Raw genomic sequence first — 24,416 nt, 5'->3', positions numbered from 1 at the left:
AGGACAAACCACCTGCCTGCACATCCCTCTTAGGATGCAGCCCAGCCTTCTGTGCAATAAGCAAGCACTGCTGGCTCACTCCAGGCAGCAAAACAAGGAACAAACCTTTGCACAGCCCGGCTCTGGGCCCTGCACCTGTTGCACTGCCCGCAGCCCTTCTCCCCTTGGGTGCTGAAGGGATGCAGCTGCAGCTGCAACACGAGCGCGCTGGTTGCTCTGGGTTATGGGAGGCAGGAGCACAGAGAACGAGAATCACTTTTTATTGATTGATTTTTAACTGCTCATAAGATGTCCTCAGCGCCGGGGCTGAAAAGCTCTGCAATACGCCTTTACCCTTTGAGGCCAGCGTCTATTCGTCTGTTAGAATATTTCCCCCTCCTTCAGGAAGACGAAAAGCACGTTTGTCCTTCCCTTGCAAGCGCTGCTGGAGAACAAGAAATAAAAGGCGACAGCCTTAAGGATAAAGCCGCTGACCGCCGACAAACGACCGGCGTCCCGCTGCGTGCAGCTTCCCCTCCCCAGGGCCGCCCCGCAGCCGCACCCAAGGGCCGCCGCACCGCGCGGCTCCGCCAGGGGAGGGGCGTGGAGGGCGGTGCAGCGCCGTGCCGTCCTCCCGCTCCACCTGCTGCCGCTGCGCCAGTAGCCGGCTGGGGGGAGCGCCTGCCCGCCCGCCCCATCCCCGCGGGGCCCCTTTGTGCTGCTCCAGAGCTGCCCTGAGCCACGCGGCGGCTGCGTCACGGCGCTGAGTCTCTGTGCCCGCCGAGGGACAGACGCCGACTCGCCGCCCGTTCCGCCATTGCTGCGCGGGCCGCGGCGGAACGACGCCTCGCCGCCCCCCGAGGAAGGGCCGGGAGCCGCCGCGGTGAGTGGCGGGGCGCTGCCTCGTCTCCCACAAGGAGGGCCGGGGGGAGCGCTGCCGTGTGGAGAGCTGCCATGGCGGGGGGCAACGGGCGATGCCGGGGCTGAGGGCGATGCCGGGGCTGAGGGCGATGCCGGGGCTGAGGGCGATGCCGCACCGCGGTCGCCGGGATGGCGATAACGCGCCGCGGTGGCTGTGTGCTATTTTTTATTGTTTTTAAGCGGTCGTCATTCTCACGTGCTGAGACGTGCTCAGATCGCAGAGACCAGCCCGTGTGTGTGTGTGTGTGTATCGCCGTGTGTTCCGGAGGCTGTGGAAGGGGCTGGTGCAGCCCGGCTCTCTGACACACCGCTCCTGCTGTGCATTTTTCTCTGTGTGTGCGTGTGTCTGTTTGCAGAAAACCCCTCATTCCTGGAAGAATGGTGAAACTGGGGAATAATTTCAGCGAGAAGAGCACAAAGCAACCCCTTCTGGAGGATGGCTTCGACACCATCCCCCTGATCACACCCCTGGACGTCAATCAGCTCCAGTTCCCGCCTCCTGACAAGGTACGGTGCCTTCAGCTTCCAACCCGGAGAATCACACCCAAATCTCGGGCAAACAACAAAGAATGGCTTATGTGTGACGAGTGGCTCGGAGCGGCGGGCAGCGTGCTGTGTTCTGAGCAGTGTCAGCCTCTTCGGGGGGGCAGCAGAGCTACCGGCGACCCAGCAGTGGTTTGCATTGAAACACAGCAGGGGAATGTGCGTGTCTGTGAGGTGTTTGGGTTTTCATATGAAATGTGGGAGCAGACAAATGCAAGGTGTTCTGTGCTGTGTTGTTTCATCCCTTCTCACTCTCTGACTCATTGGCATGTGGAAGGGAATTTTCTCTTCCCTGAAAAGCCCCCCTGCTGGGCTATGAACACGGCTTTGTCTACGTAGGCAGACTGGCTGTGGAGAACTTCCATGTTCCCTTTGTGCTTTGGTAATACTTCCACCAGCCCCATGCAGCCTGAAGCACAGGGATGAGAGCAGATCTCTGAGCTTCACATTAGAATCATAGAATGGCTTGGGTTGGATGGGACCTCAGAGATCATCTGGTTCCAATCCCTCCACTGTGGGCAGGGTTGCCAGTCAATAGACCAAGTACTAGATCAGGTTAGCAACTTACTTGGCTGCAGACCTCTAAATGGAGGTGATGTAGGTGTCCTGTGGCTAGAAAGGACAGCCCCAGGTGCTGCTCACAGGTTGGAAGGGAAGCATGTATCCACATTCCTCATCTCATGACTTCAGTGTTAGGGATTCAGTAATATGACAGAGTAATCCATATATATATATATTCATTTCACTTAGATGTTTCAGTAAGAGTTATTATGGGTGGGGCATACAGTGGTAGGATGCTTTTTCAGGTATTTCAGTATCCTATTTCAGTAAGATACTTGCTGGGGTGTTGTTTGTTTGTTTGTTTTTTAAATCCAAGCTTTAACTGGAAGATGATTGGTAATATGTTCAATCTGATTTTTGCTTTTGGCATCGTGTTCTCCAAGAGCTCAGTTCTTCTTTTTGATGAACTGATGGGTATGTGCTGCTCATAGTGAAAAATAAGAAAAAATCACATAATCTCACCTCAGGGTAAAGCATTCCAGCTTTTCAAGTCCGCTTCAGAAGAACGTTGCTTGTAGGCAACACAAACACATTTATGACCTCCATTTTAATTCCTATCAGCATCGTTGTGCTGTGTGTGGTGACCAGTTGGCAGGCATAAATACAATAAGCCATAACAGCTGTTACAGAGCCTTAGGGCCCATTTTCTGTCCTTGGTTACATGGGTGTAAATCTTGTAACCGAGGACAAAATTGCACCCTAAGGCTTTCAAACAAGTTAAGTCTGACTGTGTCTGATACGCCTGCCAACTGGTGACTGTATAGAACTGATTACTGAGAGCAGCATCCAGGGGAATCCGTTGTGTTACTGTGCCGTTAAGCAGAAGGCTGCATTAGGGCTGTGTGGGATAATAGGTTTACCTTGAGTGGAGCTGTGGCAAGCATAGGAGATTTTGTGCCTCCTGACTGCACCTGCTGGGAGCAGGCAGAGCTCCTCTTGCCTCCACAAGATTTGCCTTCAACATCAGCAAATGTACACCTCAGCTTGAAACTTAAAGAAACATTTGGTTGGCTCCTCTGCACTTTCCACTGTCTATTGGTATGGCAGCTTTCCCCTCATTTTGCAAAGAATGAGGAAAAAAAATAGAAGCATGCATTTGTTGGTCTTACTGGTTTCCTTCTTTGACATGGTTGGTGGTGTCACTGTGTCCTTCCTGGCTGCTGCAGGCACAAAGGCAGTAATAGAGTAGTTTATAAGCTTTGTCAAGATTGACAAATGGATCAAATTCTGAAGTATGAAGACTCGTGTATAACAGAATACGTCCTTCATATATCTGTGCTTATTATTCACTTACAAGGCTCTGGTATGGCAGCAAAGTATAACTTGTTGGGTAGTAGTGACTGTAGTGCCAAGGATTTGATGGTTTTGACAGCTTCTAAATTAAACGGATGAACTGTTTTGAATTCATATTTAGGTATGTTAAACAAAAGAAGACATTACATAACCAAGCAGATAGAACTCTGTGTTCAGTGTCAGCTGAAAGTGATTTGAGTTGCCTGAGAATTATGCAACATAAAGGGGAAGAAGTATAATGTTAAAAAGACGTTCCAGACCATTTGCTTCCATGAAGCTGCTGGGTAATTGAAAAGTAACGTAGTTATAATTATCTTATTAATTATAGCTCAAAATAGATTTAGAAACTATTTTCTCTGTGTTCTATGTCTGTGTGCTGTTATAAAAGTATCTAGTAGGCTTTGTGCTGCAGTCACGCAAAGGAGAACCCAAAGGTTTAATTTCAGTAGCTGGCTACCTGTAAGTGTCTCTTAATTTATAACAACTTATTACAGTCTTAATTTCTGAATAGTTGCCACTGATAACATGGGCTGCTCCAAAGACAGTATCTGGTTCTAAAAATCTGAAAGTGTGAAGTCTCAATATTTGTTCTTTGGAACAATGGAGAAGATTGGCCAAACCATAATGGAAATGCCAGTACAATGAACTGTGCCTGTTTTGTCTGAGATGCTTTGAAAAATAGATCCTGAAAAACTGTAGAAGAAATGAGGCAAATAGGTTAGGTATAGGAAAGTTCTGTATGATGAGAATGCCTAGGAGAGTAATTGAGGTACAAGTGACACCATCTGTTTTGGAATACAGGTAAGATGCTCAACGATAACTTGGGGAAATAGCTCATAGCAAGGAGTAAACTGAAATTAAAGAGCCTTGGGCATTTTGAGAAATCTCATTATCACGTAAGGATTTGTGTGTTCCTTGCTGCTAGTAACTTAAAAGTTATCTGAGATGTTAAATATTGCAGTGCCAGAAGCTTTTGTCTGGCACGTACCAAATCGCATCTAGCTAGGTCATTCCACTTCTCTGAAGTTCAGAGTCGTGCTGTTGGAGAACATGGCTGTGGAACGTACTTCTCCTAAACAAGTGGAGATGGCTGTTTCCCACTTTGAACAGTCTGAAAGTGTTGTGATTTGGATTTGAACTAAATAGGTGCTTGCAGCACAATAACAGAATAGCTGAAAAAACTGAACGTTCCTGGAAGTGTTGCATAGCGGGTCTTCCTTTGGAGCCATCGGAAACTCTTTGAATTTTGTTGATTGCTATGAAGAAAGTTGACAGAAATAACTAACAGCTTGAAGCCTCCATAGGAGAATTGCACAAAATGGGGGAGGAAAAAAAAACAGTGTTGTGCTAAATCTGCTTGTAAGCAAATAAAAGGGTAAAATAAGATTCCCATGGCTTTTTTTCATGCTATTCCAAAAATGGCAGGTGCACCTGAGAATGTACTCGTAAGGTTCTGACAGCTTTTTAATATATATATATATTTTGTTCTAAAGGTTGTGGTCAAAACGAAAACAGAGTATGAACCTGATCGCAAGAAAGGAAAATTCCGTACTCCAAAAATAGCTGAATTCACAATCAGCATCACCGAAGGGGTTTCAGAAAGATTTAAGGTAAGCAATGCAAGCTAAATATGTTAGTGACTCAGTTCTGCTCCAAGAAATGCTTAAAATCAGTTGCTGACTGTAGTCAAGAGTGGTTGTAATGGATTGGCTGTTTGGGGCATAACTGGAAAAGAGAAAAAGGAATTCAGTGTTAAGATAGTTACATTATAATGTATACCTATATCCAATGGGTATTTAACATTTGGAAGCAGAAGGAAACCCTGCGGTATTACTGGTTCTAACTCTTCCTGGCAGTCAGGCTTGGGGGCAGTGCAGTCAGCATGTGCTTCACAGCATGGCTGACTGGGGTCTGTTTGGGCTGTGCATAAGTATGGCTTACAGCATGGACCAAGCTCCCCTTGAAGGGTACGAACCACAAGAGTGTATGTTTCCTTGTTGGATTACTGTTTTTCTCTGTAGCCAAACCATTCTCTTAAAAGCACTGTCATTATCCATCAAGTATTTTTTATAGTAAGATATATGACTTGGCAACTTAAGGATTCATACAAAGCTCTTCGCTATCGATGTTGCGGTCCAGCTGTATCATACAGGTTGATGATGACGGTCACTGGGAGATGGCAGAGCAGTGGGAATCTGACTCACATTTACTCGTTTGTGTCCACACCCTTCTTATTCCCTTTGGTAGCTCTAGAGGAAAGCTGAGAGCTTAACTGATACAAGGATTGTATTGCCAATCCCACTTCCCACTGGAGGTCGGGTTTACTTCACTTCAGCTCACACTTTCTTGTCAGTTTTCTTAATGAAAGAAGACTAGTTTTCCAGCGCTGTTAATCTAGCATCTTACCCAAGGACACCAAAGCATTTTCAAACAGCAGGTGACCACACTATTCAGTGCACAGGTACAGATACATTTGGAAAGCCTTGAATTTAGTCTGAGGAAAAATAGAAGGTTTCAGTAAAGATGTCCATTCTCCTGATATTCCTAGAATCATGGAATGCCTTGGGTTGGAAGGGACCTTAAAGATGGTATAGTTCCAACCCACTCCGCTGCCTCCCTCCAGGTCAGGCTGCCCAAGGTCCCATCCAACCTGGCCTTGAACATCTCCCACAGCTTCTCCGGGGAGCCTGTGCCGGGGCCTCACCACCAGCCACTGAGAGCAGTCCCTGCCCTATTAGGGGATGATGCATGCAGTATGGTTGGATAAGGTGCAGGTGGGCATCTCAGAACAAACAGGGCATGCATGGCTGTCTTCTCTATGCATCCTAGTCAGACTATTGTGATCAAGAAACACATACCACTTTGTAGTAGAGAAGAGGGGAACGTGTTGGATTTGAGTGGCCTGCTAGCACTTCAGTTCCAAGCAACTGAGCAGAACCACTGTCTGCAGAATTCTTCACTGCTCTGCTAGCTGCAGGGACTGTGAGGGTTTTCATCTGTCGAGCATTAAATTGTAGATAAGAGAGGATTTTGAATATCTTAGCTGCATCTAAACATTGTACATGTTTCTCTGTAGATCTGGGTTCTTTCTTTGTTGGGGATGCTGAACAAGTAAGACCTCACTGAACAGCAGATAAATAGCTTGTCATGCTTTTGGGGAGTCTTCTAATTTGTATATCTGAAGAGTCAGAAGCCTGAGCATTTTTATGTTGCGTTTTTATATACCTTTGGATGGCATACTTAAAGGAAAATGTCTTTTAGATATTACCTTATGATGATCACTCCGGGATTAATCTCATACTACAGGGTTGCTAGGCTTTGCTGCTAGGTAACTACTGCATCAGAGAGAGGTTTCGGTAAGATTTTCTGTCTCTTGGGAATTGCAGGATGATTCACGCTGGCTGTAAGTCTGCTTTTAAAGGAGGGTGTGGGGGCTGATCGATTAGGAAAATTGAGGCTCAGGTAGTTGAAAACAGTACTTTAACACAGAACATTCAGGACCTAAAAATGTCCCTTAATCTCTACGTAACGTTTTCAGAATTGAATTGTGCTGCCTGCATCGTTTTAAAGAGGACTGACTGGTTCTCCTCCAGGGACAATTGTCACATTCACCACTCCCAGTAGTAAATATTTCATGAATAATTGATGCCATTTTATAAATATGGAGATGGAAAGTACTGATTGTGTGAGGTGGTTTTTTTTTTCCTCCTGGGTCCTTATTAATTGCCAGCCGCCGTGTTAACTGCTGCTGTTGATTCCGAGAGAGCAAAAGGATATTTGTTTGAAAATTAAATATTTGCTATAATTATGAAATGCATTATTTAACTGGTAGGATATTGACTTTGGCTTGTGCTCATGAAAAAAGCTTCTGATGCTGTTTCAGTGACTTTAATACCGTGCATTGCTGATGTGTGTTTGCCACAAGACACGGCACAAATGGGCTAAAATAAAGGCGGTTGTCTTTGCTAATATTTCACGTGTATTCCGAGATGTAGTTCTTAAGTAAGGACAGAACAGATTGCCTTTTCTTGGGATTCAGCAGCGCAGATCATCTAGAGCTGCACTTCTTGAGAAATTACACATTGTAACAAATGAAGCCACTCCAGCGTGTACATATGTCATGTGGATGGGTTGTTGTTTTAGCAGCTGGGTGAATATGCAATTATAAAATGTATTTTTCTGCATTCGATCCACATTACCACAGTTATTACAACAGAGCTGAGAATGTTTACAAAGAAAACTGCAAGAATAATTTTCCTGTACGAAGCTGCATTCTGAATTCAAATCAGAATCTGTCATAAGAATGGGAAGGCTTCCTGTTTCTGAGGTTGCTGTAATTCAGTTTCATGGCAGTAACCACGCCAAGGGAGATGGCATTCTTACTGGAGATTTTATTTCTCATTGAGAACTAAAAGTCTCCTGTTCTTTTGAGCAGTGTAGAGTAATGGGGAGAGCCGGTCCTTTCCTTTGAATGAGGCAGGTTTTCCTCTCCTGTAAATTCTGTTGTACAGAATAGAACAACATGGCTGGAAACATCATTTCAAAGGAGCCTTATGAATCAGCACGCAGGAGGAAGCTGTTAGAGGCATGAACGGATGGTGTCAGTTAGCCGAGGCCGAGCCTTTGCCTCCATTGCATTCTTCCAAAGTCCAGTTGAGTTTTGCAGTGAGATGTTCCTGATGGGAGCTGACAGCTGACGGCTGCACACAAGCACAGCAATTTCAAAAATTGTCCATTCTATCGAAGAATGAGATATTTTTTTTCTGTCTTTGGGGAAACCTGAATAAAGAACCCTCAGGAGTATTTTGAAAGCAAGCATTTCTGTTTCCCAGTAATTCTAAAGCCCTCAGATAAACCCAAGCTGTGATATGCTTTAAGCCATTTGAATCATACAAAGGCAAATCAGTTCTTCTGGCTTTATTATTGACATCCGTATGTATATGTAGCTGCAGAGCCAAAACCTGGAGCTTACTTCTGAGGTAAGACCGCACCGGGCAAGCCATGTACTGTCAAGTAGCAAGCGTGAGGTTATGGGAGAGGAATCAAGACGTTCAAATTCAGTGTTCTAGGTTTTATCGTATTGTTTTAATTACTAAGAAGTACATAACGTAATGTGAATTTAAGTATTCCATGATTGATCTTTCTCAAAGGGCCATATTTTAAAACACGTTTCTGCCTCAAGCCTTTTTGACTTTTCTTAGTATCAAAGAATCACAGAATCATCAAGATTGGAAAAGACCTAGAAGATCATCCAGTCCAACTGTCACCAGTACTTTCCAGTTATATCATATCCCTCAACACAACATCCAAACGTTTCTTGAACACCCCCATGGTCGGTGACTCCACCACCTTCCTGGGCAGTGCATTCCAGTGCCTGACCACCCTTTCTGAGAAGTAATATTTCCTAATTTCCAGCCTGAATCTCCCCTGGTGCAATTTGAAACCATTCCCTCTAGTTCTATCACTGTCTACACAAGAGAAGAGGCCAACCCCCAGCTCACTACAACCTCCCTTCAGGAAGTTATAGAGAGCTATAAGGTTTCCCCTGAGCCTCCTCTTCTCCAGGCTGAACAATCCCAGCTCCCTCAGCTGCTCCTCATAAGGCCTGTGCTCCAGACCCCTCACCAGCTTCGTAGCCCTCCTCTGAACGTGTTCCAGGGCCTCAGTGTCTTTCTGCAGTGAGGGGCCCAAAACTAAACACAGTACTCAAGGTGCGGCCTCACCAGTGCTGAGTACAGGGGGACAATTACCTCCCTGTTCCTGCTAGTAACACTGTTTTTGATGCAAGCCAGGATGCCATTGGCCTTCTTGGCCACCTGGGCACACTGTCGGCTCATGTTCAGCCAAGCATCAGTCAGTACCCCCAGGTCCATTTCCTCTATGCAGTCTTCCAGCCACTCCACTCCAAGCCTGTAGCGTCAACTGGGGTTGTTGTAGCTGAAGTGCAGGACTCGGCATTTGGTCTTGTTAAACCTCATCCTGTTGGCTTCAGCCCAGCTCTCCAGCCTGTCCAGATCCCTCTGTAGGGCCTCGCTACCCCCAGGCAGATCCACACTCCCAGCCAATTTAGTGTCATCTGCGAACTTACTGAGGGTGCACTCAATGCCCTCATCGAGGTCATCAATAAAGATATTGAAGAGGACAGACCCCAGCACCGACCCCTGGGGATCACATTATACTTACTTGGACGCAGAGAATATTTCTTTGTCAGCCTGTGTGCTGAGTGGCTCTTTGCATCCACTTAAAAATGTGTTAAATGCACGAGATGTCGGCTGATTCTTGTACAGGAGCACTTCCTTAAGCAGTGCTGTGTCTGTCACTCAGTGCTGGAAGGATGACAGGTGCTTACTGCCTGGCGTAGTGCTCTTTTCTTCTCTAGAGCTACTCACAGGATTGAAGAGTTGCTCACTGCTGTAACAGTTTGGCAGACTTTGAATTTTTTCCTTTTATTGCTTTAGGAAAAAAAAAAGAGAGAGATTCTTCTGCTATTTTTTAAAAACACTGAATAAAGGCAATGAATTGTGACTGTTTTTACTCCATTTTTACAATTTCTGATAATTCCATGACGGAACATAACCAATAATTTTGCAGCATTGTCTAAAAGGATTTTATTTCTACAGTCAGAGCTGGTAGGCTTAAGTGAAATAGGTAATACCCAACAGCAGCTCCTCTGCTCTGGGCCAGGTGCTGTTGAATCCCATTAGAAATCCTTGTCTTGGAGCAGAACCAAGAGTCTGAGATGCTGCTGACAAAAGATCCTTTGGGTCTCTCTAGATGTTAACACTTGCTGCATGTAAGGAAAGGCTGTGTAACCTTTTCCAACCTTTCTCTTGGCCCCGATAATCCATTTCAGGTCTGTATGGTAAGGCAACAAGGCTCTAACTTCAGGGACATGATGTCTCAGGCTGCTTCCTCAAATCTCCCTAGTTATCAGACTAATACACGGTGTCCGTATGATGGAGGATGATGGGATGCTGCCACAAGCAGTCATATTAAGCCACAGCATTGCTTAGACTCTGGAGGCTGCTGCTTTGTTATCTGGTTCTGTCTAACAGCATCTCCCTCAGGTTTCATTAATCAGTTCCGTTGCATACTGGGTCTGTTGTCCTGCAGCACTGCTGCTAAGAAACACTGGGTTGGAATTAGATGATCTTTGAGATCCATTCCAACCCAAGTCATTCTTTGTTTCTACATGTGTAGTTTCTATTCAGTTACTTCTTCATTTTGCCTTTCATGTTGCTGCTGTCAGTCATGTCCAGGATCCACACCAGTTCTCTTCCTCTGCCTCCTCATGGAGTCTTTTGATTTCTTCATTTTCTGTTGTCCATCCCAAGGCTGTCATCCTTTTTGAGACAGATGCCATGTAGCTAAACATGACCTGTTGCTTGAGATATATTCTTTTGAAAGCAGGCACCTGGCTGCCTTTTGTGTCACTGGCCATAGTGTACATGAAAGGTATAGTCCTGTAGCAGGAATAGGAAGTTGTATCAAATTGTTCTGTATGATCTGTGCTGCTCTGTAAATGAACGTGACTCAAATGCCGCATGCAGATAAGTGAGGGTCCCTTTTTTCATATTGCCATTTTCCTCAAACTTCATGATTCCTATTCTTTACGTGGATGGTTTCATGTAAACTTCTAGGGACAAGCCTGGCTAATAGCAAGAAAAGTCATTTTGGGAAAGCAAAAACGTTAGGGGAAATGGAGAGCTGCCTTCAGCATTCTCTCACATGCAGGTAGAATGCATTGTGTGCTGGAGAGGCAGGATTTTAGTGGAGAGAGGTGAAATGGAGGTCACAGCCATTTGCAGGGAAGTAAGCATGATGTTTTATGAATCTTAGTCTGTGGGATGTAGTCAGACACAATCTATTGTAATTACAGTCTGCCTACCTAAAATTCTCTTGTCGTTTAAATTGGATGGCAATAATCTTAATTTCCTGCCCTAAACAGTTGCACAGAGTTGCAGTATTTCATCCCAGAGGGCTCTGTATTTCACTGGTAAGCAAAGCGTGAATTGGTTCTAAATCACATGAGATGAAAGGTGCTTTATAGATGCATGTCCTCTCTCGTTGTGTTTGGTGTTAGCACCAGGTGTGTGCCTAGAGACAAACCAGCAATGAAAGTTCATTCCCAGGAGGCTGCAAGTGGAATAGGCAATGCATAGATGGCAATGGAATAGGCAATGCATAGATGTAGAACATAGATGTGACTGAGTGCCAGAGACTGGGCAGTGAAAATGACGGCACGTGTTGTTAGTTCCACTTTAGTTCCCTTTGTAATAACGGCAGTGCTCCTAGCTGCGTTTGTATGATCCTGAAAGGTGCACGGTGGAAAAGAAGGCAGTTCAGACAGGCACAGTGAGAGCGGATTAATGACAAAAATTCAAGCAAGAGGAGGAGACATGCAGAGGTGTGTGCAGGTTATGACACAGGATAAGAGTTGGCATCAAGAGGGGACAGTAGGGTACATGCAGAACGGAATGAGAGAGAGACAGCTAAGAGCAGCAAAACAGGCAGACCTGTACGTGCCTTGAAGCTTGCCATTTGTTCAGAAAGGGCCAGGAATCAGGAAGGGTCTGAGGCAAACCAGCACAGTTGATGCATTTTGCTGTAACATTCTGGCTTATTAAAAAGGGAACATGATAAAGGCTAGTGGAATGGGGGAGGAGATTGCAGCAGCCAAGCAGAGAAGGAAAAACAGCTTGCAGTCTTACACAGCTGCAGCAGAGTAGGACAGACTGACCGGGAAGATCTAGCAGACCCTGATGGAAAGGCCTTACCAGGAGCTGCGTGCATGTTGGTGTGGTTGTCAGATCTGGTGAACTTCTTTTGTTGGGCTAAATGCTTACAGTCAGAAAAGAGGGAGATTTGGTGTTTGTTCTTTTTTTTTGCTGCAGGTACACTTAGTTCATTCATTAGTCATCTCTCATTTCGATTACTGTAATGGCTTCTGGCTAGACGTCGTCCTTCTTCTGCTCTTCACTTACAATCTATTCAAAACTCTGCCACGTACATAATATCTTGTCATCTGTTCTGCTCACTTGGTTCTGCTGCCAGGTCCCCTCAAAACTAACCTTAAAGGGCACTCTTGAGATGAAAACAAGGCTACTCTTTGCATTACTTGTTTAAAGAAACACTTGTTTCTGCTCCCTTCTGGTTATTTTAAAAGCCCGTCTCCCATGTAGTGTGGCAGAGACCCTGGTGTTCCACAGGATGTATGTGGCAGTGAAGGATCACAGTAATTTGAAGGACTTCTGCTCCCACTGTATGGGTCCTGCACTCTGCCAGCTGGCTGCCACAGGCAGAAGAGATGCAACATTCTCTTGTAAGGAAGAGGGAGTGGTTCTGTGTGGATGGTATCCTCTCCTCCCTGTAACAGAAGGCAAGGGTGGGTTGCTAGCAGTGCCCCTGCAGGAGGAAGGAAATAATTGTGCATTGTGTTTTGGCAAGTATGCAGATTAGCTGTGGAAGAAAGCAATATGTGTCAGCTTTGGTCAGGCTTGTGGTCTAAAGAGCAGCTTGTTGCCTTCTCTCTTTCTGTGCTTTCACTTGTGCAAGGGAACAGGGAGGTGAGGTGGGAGATGGGCTCTGCTGGTTGACAGCAGGAAAAAAAGCAGCAGCTTGGCTGGAGTGTGGACCATCTCTGTGGGCAATGAGAATGAAGAGAAACAGCCAGCAGGAGGAAGAGAGGGATTTTACAGGAGAGAAGTGAACTGGATGAACAGATGATAGGGATCATCTTGAAATCCAGTGATGGATTTCTATCCATATCATTGGCACATGCAGATGTCCTTTACTGAAGTACACGCTACTTGTATCTTGACGGCTGGTTGGAGAGGAAAGCTTCTGTTCGGAAGGAGACAAGAGCTTACTTGATTAGGGATTTGCAAATGGAGTGTGATTGTAAATTATTGGGGATAATGAGAGTAAAAATATACATGCTGATACCAAAATTAATAACATTAGGAAACTGTTTACCCCTGTCTGTGGAGGAGATGGGTGTGAGCTAAACCAGTCTGTACCACACAAATTCTTTTGCTGTCTGTGTTTTGTGTCACAGAGCTGTTCTGCAGAGAGCAGGCTTTCTTGCAGGCTGTGTGGAATACATCTTGGAGGGCATGGAGGCCTTGGCAATAATCCCACTGGAATTTTGTTTGCTCTTTAGCACCTCTTTACCCTTTCTTCTCTGTCATTTTCTAAGGAAAAGAGCAGTGATCAGCAGAGTGAGTGGGACAATGCAACACGTACATAGTGCCAGTGGGTTGTAGGCTGGGAGGTGAGTGATCCCAAACCTGCAGCTTGGACTGGGCAGTGTGGGTGTTTGTTGGTGGGATGGCTGGGGACGCACAGGAAGGGGCTGCAAACAGCTTTAAAGGAAAAAGGGAGAGGCACAATAAAACACATGGGAAGGGCCATGGTAGGGCTTGGTTTGGGAGGGCTGTCAGGTGTGAGGGGAGAGGAGATGTTGGTTGTTACTGAACTGGGCCACAGAAGATGACAAGAAAGGATCTTTAAGATTCATGCATGACATCCTGAGCCATGGATGGAAATGAGAGGTTGGCAAGGCAGAGCTATCTGTCCATAAGTAACCAGCTTGGAGAAGGCTAATTGGATTTGAAAGCTGATGTCAGTTGCGGTTTTCGGAGGGTGATTAAGAATATGATTTTACTTTTAATCCAGCGTCTGTTCTGAGAAACTGAGGATGTTATTATTAACCAGAAAGGTCATTTGCTTTGTGTCTCATTTAGATTGGCATTGTTACATTAATATTTACATTTATTCTGTTAATTTGCTTTTTGATCTGTGGTTCTCCCTGCCCTCTTCTCTGGCCCTCCTTTTATTACATTTTTTCTCTTTACTTTTGTCTTTTTCTTTATCAAAAACCCTTAGCTTCGGCAGCACGCTACTTCCCAGCCTTGTTTCAGCCAGGAAATGTTACTGTCCCTGTTGTCTGCCCATGGTGAAGTTACCTTTCTCAGCATGACAAGTCCATAAATGTTCACCTGAGTTATTCAGCATCCTAGGATTAGCAGGAAGGGGAGGTGTGGTTGTATAGTATTTTTGTTTTTTGGTTTTCTCAAGTTCCAGGTTCTTACTTTTCTGTTCTTTAAAGTTTAGATAACACTGTACATTGTTTTGGTTCATTAATCACGTCAGTTTGTTTCTGTTTGTTCTTATGCTGTGCCACATGTTGGCTTCCCACCCTCCCTCTTATTCTGCTCTTCCTGTGATTTCCAGAAGCTACTCGTTTCTGTGTCAGTAGAAGTTTTAGTGTAATAAAGACAGACATCTGGGACATTTCCCCAGGTAACCAGTGCTCTTTGCACAGCTCATACACCCCTCAGGTTGTATCTCCCACCTCACCTAAAAGGCTGCCTGGTCTCCAGCTGCTCAGAACTTAATCCTGGGAAATGTTAGCTTGGCAGTGATGCTGATTTCAGATTCAATTTCAGGTATCCCCTAATTTTTTCTGCAGCACAAATTCAGGACAAGAGAGGTACTTAAGGACATGGTGAAGTCAATGCCACACACACAATGCAGTCTGCGATGCATCGATTTGCAGAACAGTTGTACCTGAACTTGTCAAAGCTGGCCCTGTGCTGAACATGGAGTATTCCTTATGGATCTGGTAGTGACTCCTGTGCGATCACTGTGTGACTGGTTCAAGCAGCACTGGTTCAAACAAGATGTCTGAAGGAGTATTAATTGGTTTACATGTGGACTACTGGTATATCCACACATTTGTAGCAGGTGCAACAAACTCTTATCTAACCATAGTGGGCAAACATTACTTTCTCCTTGCCTCACTACAGCCATCTTTGTATTATTTGGACGCCACCTGTATTAACATTTTGGCATGTGACTCCATTCTTGGACAGATATGAGGAAAACCAATGTGTTTATCAGCTGATGTAAACTAATTTACATTTCCATCATCCAAATACTAAAAAATCAGCACACCCAAACCACCCCAGTGTGTCTTTCTGGACTCCTGTGTGCACTGAAGAGAAAAGCATCTGAAAAAGCCTGATAGCAGAGAGGCAGTGGGCCACTGAATGTGCATCATCTGCCTTCATCTATGAGAAGCGGGAGGTGGAAGCACTTGTACTCCTTCCCTGTTCTTCCTCTATGACTAAGTAGCTGTTTTTAGCCTTATTATAGCCTTGATTTTCCTGTGAAATGCATTCATAGCTGGCTTTTGTGGTAACAGCAACATATTAAGCAGTGCATTACTAACATGAGCATGTTGTATTTCTCTTTACAGGTAACTGTGCTGGTCCTTTTCGCCCTTGCGTTCTTAACATGTGTTGTATTTCTGGTAGTCTACAAGGTTTACAAGTACGATCATACCTGTCCAGAAGGATTTGTTTTCAAGGTAAATTGTGCACACACTGTAGAAAAACAGGGGATATTATGTAATACCGTAATATAATCTGCGCTGTTTTGTGCATAGCCTTTGCGAAGTCATGCTGCATTGCATGGAAATTCATAGTTGTTTCCAAAGGTTAGAGTGCTTTCAGCTGTGTTTCTTTCTGCCTAATTTGTAACGGAGGTTGTGTCTACCACACAGATTTCACACTCTTGTTATTTTTGCTAATGTAAACGTTGCAAAAACATCAACACTGGTGTCCTTCAGACCTCCTTCATGTGCAGCTGTTTGAGCAAAGCACTCGTTTATTGGGTCATACAATTAGATATTGCATGTTTTTCCAAATTCTTGTGTCATAGGAAAGGAGAGCGATAAATCTAAAGACCTGGAGGAAAAGACTCTGGTATATATATCAAAAGACTGAAGTGATGGTCTCATTAAGAGTAGCAGAGTTACCTTATTTTTATAGAAAGGACTCCTTGTTCTAGAACAGAGACCTCTGAGCCCTGCTGCCACAGGCCAGAAGGGATGCCAAAAAAGGGAAAACACATTTATTGGAAAAAATACTTCTGCTAAGTGAAAGGGAAGCTGGGACTCACTTACTTCTTACAAGGTGGTAGCGCTGGCTTCTCAGCTGTGACCTGAGCTGGAAGTCCTAAAGGTAGCACTGATTGAGAGATGTAACAGGGTTGAACTCAGGTGTCAAGAGTTAAGAAAAGCAGCAGTGATTATGGCATTCTTCTGTCTAATTAAGATTACCTGGTCACCTAATGAATAAGGCAGGTACCTGGAATGGTTTTCAAAATGATGTAAGAAAGAGTGGCTGCTCCAGTGCTCCTGACAGTCCTGTTCAGTTTTGATTCAGCTTTCCCTTGGCTCAAAGATGAGATAAGGTGCTTAGAACGCTCAGCAGTAACTTGGGACACACAGGTCTTGGTTCTGCTCTATTTTTTGAGTTGCCTCAGACAAGTTCTGAAATGTCTCTTTACTCCTGTCTTGAGGGATGACAACCTTTTGTTCTAAGCATTCTCTTTGAACTACTTGGAATATGGACTGTATGTTCCTACAGATCCTACCTTGATGTGATCCTGACTCGATAGGTATGGCCAGTTATGTGTTCCCATCATCATTCCAGAGACTGTCTGCTGCTTCTGTGTCCTTTTTCACCATATCTTCCCTTCCTGTGAATTTCAGCATTCTGGCTTCTGCCTTTTTTTTCTAGCATAGCAGACGTTTAAGAGAAGAGTTCTGTGAGCTGTTTCAGTTGCATGGTGTGTAAAGAACCATCTGATCAGGTTTCTCAGCATCCTGTCTGAAACCCAAGTTAGGGAGAAAACCCCCCACAGGCCAGTGCTTTACAGTGCAGCACATACACAGGGCTGCTTTACTACTGTTCTCCCAGTGTTGGGTTTTGTGAAGGCTGTTTCCTGGATGCTCGACAGCATAATGCCAGGAGGCACGGCATCTTTGAACATGGAACTCTGAAGAGTTTTTTATAGCATAAACATGTTCTGGGCCTGGTGTCATTTAGTAACAGCGGTGCTGACATGAACTTTTATTTATTGCCTGCATGTCTTTTTTGAAAAGTCTGTAACATCAGCTGGCACGGCTTGGCACAGATGTCCTGGGAGATGAAGTAAAAGCCTGTGGCCAGCTGAGATCACCTTGTGACCAGTCTCTCTGTGGACAGGCTTTGTGCTTCAGGTGCACTGAGCGATATGCTCTGGCCTGGCATCACCAGGCTTTTGATGCTGATGTGATTTGCTTGGCAAGGGTTTATGTGTCCTGCCTCAGGAAGCCTGGTGCCATGGGAGTCTCTGAATACAGGCTGAGCTGCTGCAGCTGTGAGTCAAATCTGCACTTCTCTGCCTTGATTGCTGTCATAAACACAATAGTTCCAAAGGTTTCAGTGTCTTCAACCTTTTTGCTGTCCCACACATCCAGAGCTTGTAAGTGTAATTAGAAAGATGCTTGTTTTCTTCTGTATAACATACTTAAACTGCCTGAGCTGCAAATTTGTGCTTGCTGAAGCTGATGCAGACATAGTACTGTTGTGGTGTGGATTCCTCAGCAGCACTCTTTCTGGCTCAGGGTGAAACTCACCAGATCCTCAAGCATCTGAGCACATTCCGCACATTAGAGATAACACCATCATCTATTTAGCTTGGAATACTGACCCAGCAAATAGAAGATATTATTGTGACACGTTGATGCCACTGGGCTGTTTACATCAGGGGGACAAAAGGAGCCATCTTAATGCAGCCAAACACAGACTGGCAACCAGGACTTTCTCTGGCATCAGAGCCCTTAACTCACAACTAACTTCTGAAATAGAAGGGCCAGGAAAGAAGCAGGAGACTGACAACTCTGGAGTATCCCAGTTTCTCCTCACGGCCATTGTTATTACTTCTCACACTTGGAAACTGGGGGGGGGGGGGAAAGGGTGGAAAAAAATAATGTTCTGCTTAAGCTGAGGGTTAGAGCTGAGAATCAGCACCAGTTCATGCAGCTCAGTAACTCCTTGGTGTTGCATTGCTTGCCTTGATCAGATGCTAAGGAAAGGAGTTGTCCTTGGGCAGCACAGAAGGAGCAGAGTAAAAGGGGAGTCTTTGTCTGTCTTTTCTAGAAGCATGAAATCCTGGGAGCAAAAAAATTCAGTCAAGATGGAAACTCTGCTGTGTATTTCTTTAGGTTCTTCTGTCAGCTGCTGTGGGGTTTTGACTACGAAAAAATAACATTACTGAGTCATTTTGCCTGTTAAAAAGCAAATTGCTCCTTTTAAGCAACAAAAGATTGTGGCTTTTTTTTTTTTTTTAGACTGGCAATAATCTTGGCTTGTCTTCAGCACTAATAATTATATTCCATTTGCTTGAATTTTCTTGGCAGATTTAATTAGATCAATGGATTGTGTTCCTTCTCCCATTTTAAATATTTAGAGTTGTGACTACGTCCTCTGACTGGGTGAAATAATCACTACAGAAAGGTCTGCATTTAAGTACTTCGTAGTCATTTTATCACATCCAGAGCCGTGTCAGTTATCCCAGATACAGCACAGATAATGCTAACACAAGAGGCATGGTGATGCAGGTGAATGTGCACAGCATGTAGCTCTATGACAGAGTTGTCCTTCTGAAAGTTGTTCTTGAAACGTAGGTCCCAGGCTTGTACCTGACAACACATGGAGCGATCAATGATGATTGTTGGGAAGCCTCTGTGCCTTACAGAACAGCCAATGGCTTTGCTTCTTCAGGGTTAAATCCTGCCTGCTTTGTATTTCTAGTTGAGATAAAACTTGAAGTCAAATTTTGCCCTGACTACTATGTTAGGAAAAAAAAGATAAGGTGAACCTGGTTGGAATTGCTAAACTTCCGATGCTGGTGTGAGTCTGACACGCATAGAATTGTAGATTCATAGCATGGCTTGGGTTGGAAGGGACCTCAAGGATCATGAAGCTCCAACCCCCTGCCACGGGAAGGGCCGCCAAGCTTCGTATCAGATACTAGACCAGGCTGCTCAGGGCCTTGAACACCTTCAGGGACAGGGCAGCCCATCACACAAGCAGGTTAAGACTGATGAGTTGTTAACTCCTGGGAGGACTGTTCATCTCATGAATCATGTCAGCCTTCCTTCCAGTTGCCATAGGATTGTATTGTAGTCATTAGGTAAGCCAGTTTGTAAGACTATCCACAGGCTGATAGTTTTGGCAGTGTTCTTTCATACTATTCTCTTCAGTGGTTTGGGAATACAAAATTTATTTTACCGAAGACTGCTGCATCTTTTGCCCAGCCATTTTGTGCCAGATGACTTAGAACAGTTTTTACTGGCATGCATTCATAGTAAATGTGTATACATGTGAGACAGATAGCATCTGGTCATAGAAATTATTGACAATTTTGTGTCTTTTTTTGCTCAGGAATTTCCAGTGTAAAGACTTTCTTACCAAGTTTGAGAACAGCAGCTCTGCTGTCCTGCAGTACTATGAGATTTAGTCTTTGGTGTTGGACATAGAAGATCATTTCTTCTGAAATGAGTCAGCAAAGAAACAATTGCAGTCATTCCTTTTCCCTTGAGCTGGCGTGAGCTGCAGGTTCTCAGTGTGGATCTTAAAGTGCTGCTTAGAGACTCTCAGGCAAGAGAGCTCAGCCTGGCAGATATGGCAGAAAAGCTGTGGGGAGCCCCATGCCCTTCTGGAGCAAAACCTGGGGGTCAGCAGGATCTGTCCATATCATCACCTTATTCCTTCAGTGTGATTTGCTGCTTCATAGGCTTTTACTGCACCATCACAGGAAGGGCTGCTCAGTGCCGCCCGCTCTACGGACTTCATTTTCAAGATGACATCAAAGTTTGGCTCCTACTTAGTATTTAACCATCTAAATCAGGTAGTTCATTTTCCAAAGCTCTGAGCATGGAGGAGTTTCTGTGTAGTGCTCTTAAACTTCTGGGAAATTAAATAATGTAGGACGACAGCTAAAGATAGATTTTAAAAGCCTGATACTGACTTCATCTTTCTGAAAATCAGCAGTGAAGTGCTGTGTTTGTGTGGGCGTGTTACACATCAGCTGGGCTGCCCACAATGTTTTCCTTCTATGTCTTATTTATTAGGCTGTAAAACTGGCCATACCTTGGCACCGATGTATCTCTATTAATTTCTAGCCCACAGACTGAAAACAGTGTATTAGATGAAGCTAATTTGATGCTAGAATGCAGAATCTGTAATTGTAATTTGACCACTTGGAACTCAGTGGGAAGGAGAAAGGAAGAAAAAAGCAAAATACATCTGCAACAAGAGACTGAGTACTTATATAAGTTAATTTGGGGCATGCAAGTTTCTTGTCTATTAACTGTTCTGGACTATAGAAACAGGTTGGTCTTTATGGCAAATGCTGTGTTAGGCCTAAGGATTACAGGGGAGAACAGTTCGAACACATTAGGATAACATTGTAGTAATTGCTGTATGTTGCATCTTGAGCCCCAGACTGAACATTTGCTTAGACACAAAGGAAAAGAGCAAACGTACATGTCGTGTGTGGGACCGCGTTTGTGATCTAAGTGATGGATTTTCTTTTCAGAATAATCAATGCATTCCAGCTGGGTTGGAAAACTACTACTCGGAACAAGACTCCAATGCTCGAGGGAAATTTTACACAGTCATAAACCACTACAATCTGGCCAAGCAAACCATCACGCGCTCAGTGTCCCCGTGGATGACAGTACTGTCAGAAGAGAAACTGTCTGAGCAGGAGACTGAAGCCGCTGAGAAGTCAGCTTAGTATGATAAGCTAATTATTAACACTATGTCATTTGAAGGTAACTAAGGGACTTTAAGAAACTTTTCATTAAATATAATTACGGATAATTTAGAGGTTACTCATGTTTATGGTGCAATTGCTTCTGTTTGCTGATACTGCTTTGCAAAAACAAAAAACATGCTGCAGAACATTCATGGGCATAAAACCAGATGCGTATCAGCATTGCTTTAGAGCTTTGACACCGTTTTCAATGTTTGAAACAAACCAACAGATATGTTCTTGCAGTTTATTGGATACTGACAGATTTCTCCTCTGGATTTTCAGGGCTTAGACCTTAAAACGTGTTCTGTTGTCTGAACTGATATTTTATTTATTGATTTTTTTATTGTTAGTCATTTTGCAAACCGAAACACCACAGCCATAACTGGAGTGATCTCTTGTTTAGCTGAGAGCTGTGTTTAGTATTTAGTTTTGGCTCGAGCAAAAACGATAATCAGCACTGATGTCAAGGGCATAACGTAATGATTTGTATGGAGAAAGGGAAAAAACAAGTGTCAGGTAGCATTTTTCTTACATTTTCTTTACTGTTATTTATTTGTAAGTGATAATGAAGTTCTCTGCAAGAAGGCATGCTCAATGTTTTATTATTGCTGTCAACAGGATTTAACTGCATTTCCACTGTGGCTTTAGCATCTTGGTAAGGATGTGCACTGAAACACAAACTAGATAGACACTATGGAAAAACACAGGCAATTCTTGTGATGGATGTTGAGGATAGCATAAGAATATACAGTTAAGGATGTCTGAAAGAGAAATGACATCTTTTGATCGTACTTAAAAGGCAGAAAGCCTATTCACAGTAGATGTAGCCCGCTATGTAATTTGTTGGATACAGCAGAGGGAGTGATGTAACTGAATCTTTTATTACATTGCCATTTATCCTTTTTATAAATTAGAGCTTTCAGTTTATGTATGGTTTGCGGTTTGATACTTTTTAAACACAAGGCATCAAAACAGTAGCATCTTAGTAACACAAGTGGCTGTTGGAAAGCTCCATGTGAAACTGAGTGAAGAGTAGAACTGTTTATGTATGGCTTGGGATGGGCAAAGATGTAGAAGAACATAGTATTGTGGATGCACGTTCAAGTTCCATTGTAATTACAAACTTACCTATTCTTTGTGTGAAACCATGTTTTCATTTTTATTATAAATCTTAAATGCATTACAAAAGAAGGCATCATTAATTTAACAGACAAGGATGTGAAGTATCTGGGGAAGCAGATACTCTTTCTTTTTCATTTTATTTAAGTGCAACAGCTTCTAGTGGACATGTCAAAAGTCAGTTGTAGAGACTATACAGAAACAAAGGAAAAGCATCAGGATGGGGCGTAGAACAAACATTATCAGCTCTGCTTTTATTTTGCTCCAGTAGAATCACATTATAAACAGCCTTTCTTTTAACCAGTACAGTAAAAAGAACCGTTTTTACTTCATTTGATAACAAAGTGTGCATTACACTGTAATATTCATAAAAGGATTTTTAAGTCACTGTGGGTGGAGTGCTTAAAAAGCATTAAGTTATGTGCCAAATTTTACTTTGCATTTAAAAAACTACAGACTCAGATTTTCAAAATCACCCCATTTGCATTTTCTAGTCGGTTTATGCTTTACTGAATGTAACTTTTGACATTTCCACTCTGTAAAGAAGGGTTTGCTCCTTGCATATAAAACTTATAGGCACACGCATGTCAGAGGAGAGAGAACAAAACAGTTCTTGATCACCACAGTCACAGAAGGCATTCAGGTGTTACAAGAGGGAAAGTTCTCTTCCCCAGGACTGTCCTATGTAGAAATGACCCACAATGCATCCTCCTCCCTTTAAATTTAGCACACTAAGAACAGCTTTAACGCATAAGTACGTACTGGTGAGAAACCTGACTTCTCTCACGACAACAAACATCGCAAAACATGGAGCTGTATGATCTAGGAGACAGCAGTTGCTCTGCATTCAAGAGCCAAAGGAGCTTCTCCCTCTGATTTAACAGGATGAAATTTACTGATTCTCATCTACAGTTGGTTTGGGGACTTTCTTTAGTTAACAAATTGCTCTTAAGTTGAGTGCTTTGAAGAGTTTGGCTTTAATATTGTCTATCCTTTGGCTTTGTTCCGGCACCTCAGACCATCTGTTTCCACAGTCTGGTTGGCTGCACTGTGTTATCTCTTTGCACCCCAAAGTAAAGCTCTGTAGCTGACTTTTAAAATTATTAGTAAATCAACGTGACAGAATAACTTTCAAGGATTAGAAGCAGAGGTCAGAATACAGCTGCAAAACGATCGCTGTGTACTGAAGTGGTGGGATTAAATAAAAGCCTGAGACAGTGTAGATGCTTTTGCACACAGCAACAATTCTCTCGATCTGTTCTGTGCTCTGGGAGCTGGACTTCAAGCATCAGACATGTGGGTGACTCTGACAATGGTAAAAAAAACACCTTTTTTTCTGTTGTTTCTTTTAATTTTCCCCTTAGCTGTGCTCCAGCTCGCAGCTTTCTGAGGAGTTCTTGCAGAGGTTTAAGTGTGCAGGATTAGTGTGGCTTCAGATCTGATAAAGGGATCTGAAATGAACGCTACCCTCTCTCTGCCTTAAGGGACATATGGATGTGCTTAGCTGTTAGAAAACATTTCCATCATAGCAGTATGAATCAAATGCATAAAGTATACAGGTATACCATATGCCCCATTAAACAGAAGGAAAAAAGAGCCGGAAGATTTTACCAAGCGTGTAGACAACATGGTAATTTTAATTAATTGTCATACCAGTCCAGGAAAAGCAAGGAGAATGAACACATCACCAGGAAAAACAGGATCCAAACTCTAAATCCAGCGTTGTTTTTAATTGCCTGTGAGGAAAAGGTTATCTTGGTTATCATCACTGGTAAAGGTACAGTACATATTTCCACAAAGGCAACCCAAGGTGTCAGTGGTTTCAGCCCGTACTGCAAGAACAAAGCTTGCCATTCATTTCAGGTGGGTAACATTCAGCTTGGTTATACTTCTCTACCCTTATCACACTATTGCTTCTCTCATAGAATTGTAGGGGTTGGGAGGGACCTCCAGAGATCATAGAGTCCAACCCCCCTGCCAAAGCAGGCTCCCCACACCACGTCACACAGGTAGGCGTCCAGGCGGGTCTTGAGTATCTCCACAGAAGGAGACTCCACCACCCCCTGGGCAGCCTGTTCCAGTGCTCCGAGTATTCCAGTGCTCTCTGGCTATTAAAGGTGGTGATTCAAAAAGAGAAAACATCCAGAGCATACACAATAGAATTCTAGCCAAAACAAAGGACTAAAACAAAATGTACATGCTTAAAGGTTAATTTTAAGTTCTGAAAGTGAAATTCTCTAATGAACGTCTTCAATTGAAAGCCAAGCAAATGCCGAACACCACCAAAGTCTGAGAACAGCTGTTTGTAAAGGCTGGGTTGGCCCTTCAAGTGCCCAGAAACA

The 24,416-nt window shown here is 43.8% G+C and overlaps 2 protein-coding genes across 2 annotated transcripts in view; one reads left to right on the top strand and one right to left on the bottom strand.

Moving 5' to 3' along the window:
- The first annotated feature begins 675 nt into the window (after positions 1-675).
- Positions 676-24,252, top strand: NSG1 (neuronal vesicle trafficking associated 1). The gene is made up of 5 exons (XM_072334130.1): positions 676-862; positions 1,257-1,407; positions 4,791-4,907; positions 15,560-15,670; positions 20,734-24,252. The coding sequence occupies exons 2-5, from the start codon at positions 1,279-1,281 to the stop codon at positions 20,932-20,934; spliced, it is 558 nt and encodes a 185-aa protein (XP_072190231.1). The 5' UTR covers positions 676-862; positions 1,257-1,278; the 3' UTR covers positions 20,935-24,252.
- STX18 (syntaxin 18) overlaps positions 23,692-24,416 on the bottom strand; it is a 47,156-nt gene continuing 46,431 nt past the window's right edge. The window contains exon 11 of the mRNA XM_072334128.1: positions 23,692-23,810. Coding sequence (XP_072190229.1) covers positions 23,715-23,810 — 96 coding nt within the window. The 3' untranslated portion in view covers positions 23,692-23,714. The remainder of the gene's footprint in view (positions 23,811-24,416) is intronic.

Source organism: Excalfactoria chinensis, chromosome 4 (genome assembly GCF_039878825.1).
Source record: "Excalfactoria chinensis isolate bCotChi1 chromosome 4, bCotChi1.hap2, whole genome shotgun sequence".
Classification (NCBI taxonomy): Eukaryota; Metazoa; Chordata; class Aves; order Galliformes; family Phasianidae; genus Excalfactoria; species Excalfactoria chinensis.
Note: the sequence above shows the minus strand (reverse complement) of the source record. Positions and strands in the feature narration are given on the sequence as shown.

Bases quoted from the DNA above. Each gene is read 5' to 3' on its own strand.
- NSG1 (XM_072334130.1), top strand. From the start codon at position 1,279: ATGGTGAAACTGGGGAATAATTTCAGCGAGAAGAGCACAAAGCAACCC. The intron at 1,408-4,790 runs GTACGGTGCCTT...TTTGTTCTAAAG, and splicing joins AGTTCCCGCCTCCTGACAAG to GTTGTGGTCAAAACGAAAAC. The intron at 4,908-15,559 runs GTAAGCAATGCA...TTCTCTTTACAG, and splicing joins GGGTTTCAGAAAGATTTAAG to GTAACTGTGCTGGTCCTTTT.